Genomic DNA, 10,843 nt, shown 5'->3' on the forward strand with positions numbered 1-10,843 from the left:
CCCAACTGGATTGGCACATTTCTACATATTTGATTGGATGCCACTCTACCACCCGGGGTTGCAATCAAATAACTTCCATTAACCGGATATAATTCTAATCCTAGTTTGGCTCCAAATTTTGAACTGATAAAGCTATGAGTTGCACCGGAATCAAAAAGTATAATGGCGGGTTGATAATGAATAGTGAAAGTACCCGTCATTATAGGAGCGCCCTCGGGAAGTTCGGAGACGGCGGTGAAGTTCACCTTGCCTTGGCGAACTTGTACCATCTGTTTCTTCCCTTTGCCCTTATTGTTTGCGTTGGAGGGCTGCCCTTGGAATGATCTCCTAGGTTGCGGACAGTTCTTGATGAAATGCGAGGGGCTACCACAATTGAAACAACGGTTTCCATTGTTTCCTTGACCAAAAGGAGGGGAAGTGGGCCTGAGGCCTTGTTGCTGTTGCTGCTGCTGAGGAGGAGCTGACTGTCGGTTAAACTGGGACTGCTGTGGGGGCCTAGCCACCCATCTCCCTGGTAAATTGGCGCGAGGTGGAGGTCGCGTCGTTGACTGTGGCACCAACCTAAACCTCGACTGTTGAGTGCCGGGGGAACCGGGGGTAATCTTCCTCTTCTTCTCAGCCCGATGAGCTGAGATACAGTCCTCTTGAGTGATGGCCATATTGACCAACTCGTTGAAAGTGTCGGCTCGGGCTAAGTTCAGTCGTTCCCGGAGCTTGGTGTTGAGACCGCGATGAAAACGGTCTCTCTTCTTGGCGTCGGTGTCTGCATGATAACTCGCATATTGGCATAGGTGATTAAACGCCTGTGCATATTGCATAACAGTGCGAGTGCCCTGGGTTAATGCCAAGAATTCATTGAGCTTGCGCTCAATCAAGCCTTCAGGAATATGATGGGCGCGGAATGCGGCCTTGAACTCTTCCCAAGATACCACATGACCATCTGGTTGCATCATATGCAAATATGGAGAGGAGGTATGCAGCAATAGGACATTAAACTTAAACTCCATAACTGAACCTGCGGTTTAACATATAGTACAACACAACTTCCACAACTCCCAGTACAAGGCACACCACGTTATATTACATCCAAGTGGTTCTTAGTCTATACAACTGCTTATTCTACCCACCAGATCATCCTACTCTACACTAGACATATCCATTACAGCGAAGAGAGCGATGAGCTAATAGTCGTCGAGGTTTCCCACCGACGACAGACTTCCGGAAGATGAGTGATTAGATTGGGGATTTGGGGCGGGATCACCATGCTCGGAGTCAAGACTTGACTCTCCTTCTATTTCCTCTGGATCTTCTTCTTCTTCCTTACTCTCATTTTCTTCTGGCACTACAGGTGGTACGGACTGCTCATGAAATTCGTTGATATGGTTGACGGCATCATCAAGCTCAATAGTGAGATCTTGAACTTGATCCTGGAGGAACTCAATAATGGTATTGCGCTGGGTGATAACCGTCTCCCTCTCATGGATCTGGTTCTCCAGGTTGTTGATGATCACATCACGCTGGGCCAACAGGTCGACCTGAGCATTCTGAATAGTGTGAAGCTCATTCAGCTCATCAAGCTGCTGGGTGATAGTTCCATGGTGAGCTTGAGCTAAGGTGGACAACTGGTTCATGCCCCTACGTTGCAGCAGCTGATAATGATGCTGCACGTTCATGAACCGAATAAGAGTCTGTAGTGTCTCGAGAGACAGATCTCCCAATAGATGACTGCAGCAAGAGATCCTGAAGGTCCACTCGGGGTCACGAGAGTCTGTGGCTGGGAACAATCCGATCGGGTAGGCTGCCACTTCCTCGGGGTGCTTGTCACAGAAGATGTGAATAGCTTCAAGTGCTGTAGACTCAAAGGTATCCACAAGACGGTGACCAATGGTGCAAATTGTGACAGGTTGCCATAAATAGCGAGAGGGATGCTGCGGAATGGTCATCTTCACCCTACACCGAGGAACACCCGCTTCAACAAACTCATATCCGTCGTAACGTGGGGGTGCGTCATAGCCGAAAATCTGAAGTGACTCCCACAAGAGACGGGGAAAACCCTCCCAATGCAAGGCATTGGTATGAGCGTGTCCTTCGCGATCCCAACGAATATTCGGAGTCTCAGCCATCTGAAGCAGGATTTCAATTGGTGAGATACAAGGTACAGCAACATAGAACAAGAATCTAATGACATGATTGAACTGCTGGAATGCAACTATTCTGCAGAAGACTCTCAAGATAGCTGTACCGAGATAGCTGATTTGGATAACAGTAATGACTGGAAATCAAAAGAACATCCTAGATTTCGAAGATAGATAAACAATGGAAAGATACTAAACCCGATGACTGTCTGAAGGATTGTGACAAGTTTGTATCTAGGATAAACCACTTTTCAACAGTCCTTAGTCAAGCACTCAGACAAGACATTCAATAGGTTTATAATGCATGCACGGTTCTACTTGACCTCATCAACACACAATTGCCAAAGAAGCTTTGGACTTACGAGGTTAATTTCGGTGACATAATCATACGTCTCTCCCTATATAACTAGTTGTTCTTCCTATTCGCATACCTATTACTCGTGGTTAGTGTACCTGCAGAAAACCACAGTAGAAAAATGAACCTTTCATGCCAGCACATCATGAAAGCGTCCCCAAACATTACTGTTCACTATAGAAACAGCATATGTACAATTACCGCCGTACAGACAACGTTAACATACGTTATTGAATAACGTATTCACGGGGGGTACCGCAAAATGCAGGGTATGAACAGCGATCGCCATACCCTGCGCCGAACCATATACTCCCAATGTAGTCAACCGAAGTTGGTACATTGGCAGCATCTCAAGTAGGCCACTGCTTGAGAAACAGCGTTCGGTTCGCATCACCGACGGGAAGGCCAAGCTCCCTCAGTTGGCTGAGGATCCTTACCTTCTTACCTTGGTGGCGGATGATGACTTATATGATTCTAAGATTGATTGTACTTAAAAGTAAGTTTTTGCAGAAAGTAGTGCTGGAAGTTAGAAACCTAGTATAATAACTAGTAGTCACCTAGTAGTTCCCAAACTAACCCTCAGGGCTCTACGAACTAAGCACACAACCTTAGCGAATCCAACGCCTTTTGTAAAATTTTTTTTATGCCAAATTTTATTCTGAAATCATTTTTAAGCACTGTAATATCCCTGGATTTCTCCTGTATCCTGTATAGAGTGTAGGTAAACCTACAGCTCTGATACCAGCTGTGGTAGAACCGTCTGAATTATTCCGGTTCAAGTGCACTAATCATCATTTACAAAGATAAGATGATCTCAAATGCACTTCAAACGGAACAACCCATGGGTCTGTCGGGTCACCGCCCGATGCAACCACGGTCACACAGGATCGGAGTAGGTTATACTCATACAAGAAGAACTCCAGGTACATAACAACGCAAGCCTTTATCACAGAGTAAGCAGTATTATTACAAACCAGTTTTCTCCAGCCCTGACTGGAGCAAAATAAACAAAGGGTTCACTACAAGAATTATGATTTTTTATGACAAAAGTCCTCATGACGAGGACAAATATCGTCATATATTGTAACATTAGATGACGACAAAATCTATGTCGTCATAAATTCATGAGCCCTTGAACTATTTATGACCACTCTCTTCTTTTGGTCACATAAAGATGCCTGGTGTCGTCACAAAATGTCAACCAGAGTAGCCGATCGTCTGTTATGATTTTAATGACGATATGAAGTGGTTTTTTGTGACCTTTTCTGTACGTCATTGTTTGTTAATTATAACATGATCCCCGAACAGAAGTGGAACTTGGCCATTTCGAATCGTTCCCCAAAATTCCCCACTCCCACACAGCGGCGGGCGGTGTTCGGGCGGCGGGCGGGCAGCGTCCGGGTGAGCGGACCGCGGCTGCCGAGCGAGGATGCCGGCGGTGGGTGGGTCGGTGTAGCGTTGCGGGCGGGTAGGCCGAGCTTGGGGGGCGGCCTGGTGGAGCGCGGCGGGTGGCGGATCTCGGCGGGACGCCAGGGCGGGCGGCGGATCTCGACGTGCGGGCGGGCGGAGCAGGTGGCCTCTGGTGTGAGGCCAGGGCGTGGGGGTGCGCGGACCCGGGCGTGAGGCCAGTGCGTGCGGGCAGGCAGAGCAGGGCGGTCTGAGCTCGGCGTGCGGGTGGGCCTCTGGGCGAGCGTCGGTCGGGGTGGTAGAGCACGGCCGCCATCGTGCTGCCTTTGGGCGGAGCCGGCTCCCCCTCTCCCCAGGTGACGGCGCTGGACAGTTCCAGGAGACTGCTGTGGCGGCGACGGCGACGACGGCGCCATGTCCAAGTGGGGTAGCTCGGCTACTCAATCGAGGGGCAGTGGAGCGTCCAGGATGGTTGAGCGCCATCTGGAGCCAAGCTCGATGTGGGAGCTGCAGCCATATCCTCTTGGTAAGGAGATTGGACTCCCCTTGATCCCATGCCCTGACTGTGGGATGGCGAGGGTGATAGAGAGGCGGTTAGGGAAGGACACGACCGAGAACTACCTGCGTGTGTTCTTCAAATGTCCACGGAACTCAGTGAGCATCCACTTGTATGATTTGAGCTGAGAAGTTCTTCATCCCTGTTTATCCAGCTATGGTTAACGAAATTGTTTTGTTATTGTTGTAGTTTCCTAAGCTTTGCGGGTTCTATAATTTCCAAAGGCAGTATTTGGATAAGCTGGAGGAGCTTGGCATTGTCGCAATCCACAACTTCCCCCTGGCAGTGGACATTGGTGATGAAGCTGAAGAGGTAGCAGATGCATCATCTGGGAGAATGGTCATGAATATGCGGGCTGGTGAACTACAGATTGCGGCCAAGGTGGACAATCTTGTGTGCAAGTTCAACCTTTTGATGTCTGTTTTAGTAGTTGGTCTTGGCTGTGTGTTGATGTATGTTGCAGGCAGGCAGTGAAGTCAAGTTCACTGCATAATGTATTTTAGTCTTTGTAGGTGATGGTTGCAGTGTAGTATGAACAATGCAATCTGGTGCAGTTGGTCTTCGCTTTTGTAATGTAAGAACAAGGTGGTGCATTTTCTAGCATTGCAATATGGTCGATGGTCAAGCAATGCAAGCTGGTTCTTTTTTCAAGCAATGCAAATCAGTTCATGTATGAAACATTATGTGCCAATATTGGATGGGCTTGCATTCAGGCAAGCAAGAAATGAAAAGGAAGGAAATGGAATAGTGTATTTAGCAAATTTGTGCGTGACGAAATATTGGCAGGATGTATGTTACTTCCGGCCAATACATTTTGTGACAAATTATGTACATTCCATGACATGGCCTTGGGGTCATAAAAACCAAGAAATCCATTTTATGACAGATTCTGGGCATGACACATGAAGTCCCCATATATATACACACACATCATGTGAATGAAATCTGGACACTCTACTGTAACCTGCATCACACATGAAGTATACACTGAAAACAAAAACATTGCATATAAGGTCTTGCAATCTCATAATTCAGATACAAATGTAGTAGCATAATTGAAATACAACAAAGTCAATAACAGAAAAGTTCATGCATGGTTCACATATGTCTAGAAATGCAAAGGTCAATCAACATCACTGTCTTCTCCTGAAGTATTGCCTTCTTTTGGACTATGGTACTCAACGTAGGTTTCATCTTCATCTTCGCGGTCTGCTTCATCACCTTGAGCAATATGTTTTTGTCGACGGATGCTCTCGATGAGGTCTCTACTAATAGGGCTGCCTGGTTCATTATCCATGTGCAACAAATCCATATCTGGAGGAATGTCTCTCACTGCACCATCTCTAGATGAAATATGCTCCTCTTGGTATGCCTCTTGAGATCTCATTTGTACTTGTTCATGGATTGGTTGGTTTGTGTTGGACTCTTCGACATCAAATATATGTCGGTGGCCAAATTCTTGTAGCACTCGCCAACATGGCCCTAATTTTGTATCTTCCAAGAAAAATACCTGTGTAGCATCTGTGGCCATAATGAAAGGATCATCGTTATACCATCGGCCTGTGATGTTTATGCTCTTGAAGTAACCATCATCTTTCATCTGGTATGTCCTTCCCCCAAGATGGTACCATTCACATCGTAATAAGATAACAGTTCTACTCCCTTTGCTATTCTTACTGTAACTCAGCTCAATAATGTCTACGATTGTCCCATAGAAGTTCATTGTGTCATCACCGTGAGTACCTGGGCACTTGATGGTGGAGTTCTGTGTCTTCCTATGTTCATCACGAGCCTTAGTGTGGTACCGTACCCCATTGATTATACAGGCTGTGTACGAACGCACTCGCGGATCCGGCCCACATGCTAGTGAGTACAAGTCTTCGTCAACAAGTGTTGTGCCTTCATATTTCAATTTGCTAATCTGCCGGTAAAAAACATACAGAATTAGTGAATTTGAAAATGTATTGGATCATAAATGATGAAGTCATGCTGTAGAAAGTAGAACACACATGATTCTCCAACCATGCAGCGAATTGTGTTGACATCTTTTTTTCAACATTGTTGACCTCTTCTTGTTCTAATTGTGCCCTATACATGCTGCAAAGGAAGAAGGTAATTAGTTATTTTGTGACACTAGTATTGAATAAAGATGGCTGCAATAGCAGGAATTACTCACTCTTTGTATTCGTCAACTTCTTCGCAGTTATTTAGAACAAACCAAACCATGGAGTCTATGTCTTTGTCTTGGTAATGAAGATTTGAAGCACCCAACAGGTTAATACCATGATCAAAAATAGAGTAACCATTGGGTGAGATGTTCTCTTGTCCATCTAAGTTTCTTTCAGGCCTAGTGAACCTACTAATGATGTCACTGAAATATGTTGAGCACTGGGTCATACACTCATAGGCAGTGTATGCCTCCGCAATAGATCCTTCTGGTCTTGCTTGATTGCGAACGAAACGCTTAAAGGTGCCCAACCTTCTCTCAATGGGATACATCCATCCATACTGCACCGGTCCCCTAAGGAGTGCCTCATCAGGTAAGTGTACTGCTAGGTGAACCATAACATCGAAAAATGCTGGAGGATAGATTTTCTCTAGCTTGCAAATGATAAGCACAATATCTTCCTTCATCTGGTGTAGTGCATCAACCTTTATAGTTTTGGAGCAAAGTTGTCTAAAAAACCTACCCAATTCAGCAATTACTTCATATACATCTTTGCGCACCAAACCACGAAGGCCAGCTGGTAAAATATGCTGCAGCATTATATGACAGTCATGTGTTTTCAGCCCATGGATTGATCCTCCTCCCTCCATATTGACACATCTTGATATATTGGAGGCATAGCCATCTGGAAACTTAACATTGCTCACAAATTGCATGAACTTCTTCTTGTCTTCTGGTTTTAGAACGTAACAAGCTCTTGGCTTTGATGATGAACTACCACTGTCATCTAGCAAATGAAGCTCTTTTCTTATACCTCTATCCTCCAAATCTAGTCTAGCAGTGATGGTGTCCTTTGTCTTATTTGGGATATTAAGCAGAGTTGACAAAATGGTTTCACATATGTTTTTCTCTATGTGCATAACATCAAGGTTGTGCTGTAGCTTCAATTTTGACCAGTATGGTAAATCATACAAGCTAACCTTCAGATGCCATACTGGTTCATCTACATTACGGCATCGTTTTCTTGGTTTTGGCTTATCTGGATTCTTGCCTGGAACATAGCAAACTGAATCCAACCTTGCCATAACCTCATCTGTAGTAAATTTCCTTGGCTGCTCTCTTTTTTCATGCTTGCCATTGAAAGATTTGTTTGTCCTCCAAGCATGGTCGTTAGGGAGGAAACGTCTATGGTTTATGAAACCAATTTTGTTTCTAAGACATTCGGAGCATGGATTCTCATCACAGTATACACATGCAAAGTAACCCTTAGTGGTTCTGCCTGACATGGTGCCCAATGCAGGGTAGTCATGGATTCCAAACAGAATCGCTGCACGCAGGCTAAAGTCTTTGCCTTCAACTGCATCATAAGTTTTTACACCCTTCCAAAGCTCCATCAGGTCTGCTATCAAAGGCTGCATAAACACATGGAAATCTTTGCCTGGTGATTTTTGCCTGGAATTAGTAAAGCAAGCATATAATTGGATTGGTCCATGCACATCCAGGGTGGAAAATTGTATGGTACCACTAACACTGGCCATATGCTATATGAATTGCTCATCTGACCAAATGGGTTAAATCCATCAGTAGCAATGGCTAACCTCAAATTGCGGGGATCATCTACAAAAGACTTGAAAGTCTCATCAAAATCTTTCCAAGCTTCCCCATCAGCAGGATGTCTCATTTCATTTTCAACGGGTACCCTCTTTTCCTTGTGCCATCTTGCATATTGTGCCCGCTGCTTTGACATGAAAAGCCTTTGAAGGCGTGGAATTATTGGAAAGTAACGGAGGACCTTGTGAGGAACTTTCTTTCTGCCCTCCTTGTTCACTTTCCATCTTGTGAAGCCACAAACTGGGCAATGATCATCGCCTTCATGGTCCTTCCAAAACAAGGCACAATCATACTTGCACGCATCAATAGAAACATAACCAAAACCAAGCTTCCGAAGCACAGCTTTCATCTCGTTATATGACTTAGGAATTCCGGGCACATTCTTCAAAGTTGAAGAAAGCAACTCAAGGAATGCATCAAACCCAGATGTTGTTATCCGATTGTACACTTTTATATGCAGCAGTTTAATCATGAAAGATAGCCTACTCTCCTCGGTGCAACCTAGATAAAGTTCACGCTTTGCCTCTTCCATGAGTTGTTTATATAAGTTACCACCGAGGCCATGGCTTGCTGCGTCGCGCAAATCTTGAATCAACCCCTGAACTCCCCTTGCACCATCATCTATGACATCTTCAGCTTGTCCTTCCTCATCAAGTGGTGCCTGGCCTTGGTCAGTTCCATTACATGACATATCTTCAGGTAGATCAGCGAGTTCTCCATCATCATCTTGTCCAACATCATCTTCTTCCTCTCCATGATGGGCCCACCTAATATAGCACCTAGACATACCATTGAGCTCGATATTCTCGTGCACATCATCTAGGCTTTTCTCTTTCTGGTTCAAGCACTTTCGGCATGGGCACTTGATTTTCTCATCTACACTAGTACATCTAGCTCTGACATATTCCATGAAGTGTTGAACACCAGACAAAAAGGCCGGCGAAAATGGTGCACTTGTATAAATCCAACTTCTATCCATCTCGACCTGGATAAATTAGGTGCAAAGAGTAACAAATCCATCTTAAATCCCTGGACTAAAGTTAAAACAGTACAAGAAAAAATGGTAAATTGACAGAGGTACACATCACTGAACTCACCTTGTGGGGGTGTGGTTGCCGCGCATGGATGCTGGTGGGGGTGGAGCAGCTCGTTTTGCTGGTGAAGATCCACCGTGGGTTGGACCCCTAGTCTCCACGTACCACAGTGCAGGTGAGGGGACGGCCGGCGGCTGCTGGAGCTGAGGGGGTGGGCGCCAGATGCACGTGAGGGGAGGGGCGGCGGCTGCTGGAGTTGAGGGGTGGGCGCCAGATGCAGCTGAGGGAGGGGCGGCGGCTGCTGGAGCTGAGGGGTGGGCGCCAGATGCAGCTGAGGGGAGGGGCGGCGGCTGCTGGAGGTGAGGGGCGGCGAGGCCAGTGAGTGCAGGTGCTGCTCGCCGGCAAGCCTGCAGGGTGAGGGGAGGGGCGCCAAGGCAGCAGGCCAGTTGGGCCGGCCTGATGCCTACAGGCAGTGGCCAAGCGGCAACACAATGACCAGTGGCCAAGCGGGCACACAGTGGCCAGGTTGTCCAGCGTATCAATGACATGTGGGCCCAGATGTTCATGTCTAAATCTTGTAACAAATTTTTCTCCTACATACAATCTCGAAATCTGATGTTTTTTTCTAAAAATTTGTAAAATCATGATCATTCAAATTTTTTTGTTGATTTTGATCATATTTTGATGTTCCAAAGTTTGAACGATTTACAAGTCCAGGGAACAATCTCTCATATAGCCTCATGAAACTATTAGTGAGACATGTAATTTTTATGAACAAACTTACTGCCACTTTCTCGAATGAACTAACTACCAAAACAAAACGTGTTCATTTTGATGAGATGTGCAATCTTTGTGTTCATCACTTTTTATTTTGAAAGTATTTAGCACACCAATTTTTAGTCCATAGACCGTCAAATTTGAAATTCAAATTTGAAACTGTCAAAAAAAGTTCAAATGAAAAAATAGCCAAAACCAAAAATGTAGAACTAGACGAGTTGAACATTTTTGTTTTATACGTTCATTTCATTTTCAAGCGTTTACTAGGCCTAAAAATCGGTTTGAAATCCTAATACAACTCAAAGGGTCACTGACAATCCGGGCCCACCCGCCAGGGCCAAATTTTCACTGCCGCACCTGGCTCTCTCCCGCTCTATCCCGCTCGCCGACACACGGGACCCACCCCACCTCCCGCTCAAGCCATCCAAATCCCCCCTCGCCTTATCCTCTTGCCCGGCTAGGGATAGGGGAAAAATCCCCAATCCTTGGTCCCCTCTCCTCGCCGACACACCACCCCCGCCGTCCCTCCAGCCCTGGCCCGCTGCCGCGCCGACCAACCACCCGCGCTGCCGCGCCAACCCACCACCCCCGCTGTCCCTCAAGCCCCTGCTACCGCGCCAACCCATCACCCCCGCTGCCGCGCCGACCCACCACCCCCGGCCCACTGTCACTCAACCCCGCAACGTCAACGAGCATGGCCTCCTCCTACCTCCCCGCCACTTAGCGGCGCCCAGCGCGGACGACATCCACGTCAACGCCAGAGGCCGGAGAGCCCCGTCGACATCCTGAACTTTGCTCGGA

General features: G+C 46.4%; 1 protein-coding gene across 1 annotated transcript; it reads right to left on the bottom strand.

Moving 5' to 3' along the window:
• Positions 1–5,576: 5,576 nt before the first annotated feature.
• Positions 5,577–9,210, bottom strand: LOC112878619. Its single transcript, XM_025942862.1, has 3 exons — positions 8,219–9,210; positions 7,144–8,072; positions 5,577–5,734 (listed from the first exon to the last, which is right to left on the bottom strand). Exons 1-3 carry the CDS (start codon positions 9,208–9,210, stop codon positions 5,577–5,579), a joined length of 2,079 nt encoding a protein of 692 aa, XP_025798647.1.
• Between the last annotated feature and the right edge of the window lie 1,633 nt (positions 9,211–10,843).

This window comes from Panicum hallii, unplaced genomic scaffold (genome assembly GCF_002211085.1).
Source record: "Panicum hallii strain FIL2 unplaced genomic scaffold, PHallii_v3.1 scaffold_83, whole genome shotgun sequence".
Taxonomy (NCBI): Eukaryota; Viridiplantae; Streptophyta; class Magnoliopsida; order Poales; family Poaceae; genus Panicum; species Panicum hallii.

Coding starts and splice junctions, on each gene's coding strand:
- LOC112878619 (XM_025942862.1), bottom strand. CDS start 9,210: ATGGATAGAAGTTGGATTTATACAAGTGCACCATTTTCGCCGGCCTTT. Junction 8,073..8,218: donor GATGATCCCCGCAATTTGAG/GTTAGCCATTGC, acceptor TACTAATTCCAG/GCAAAAATCACCAGGCAAAG. Junction 5,735..7,143: donor TGAAGTAATTGCTGAATTGG/GTAGGTTTTTTA, acceptor ATAATGAACCAG/GCAGCCCTATTAGTAGAGAC.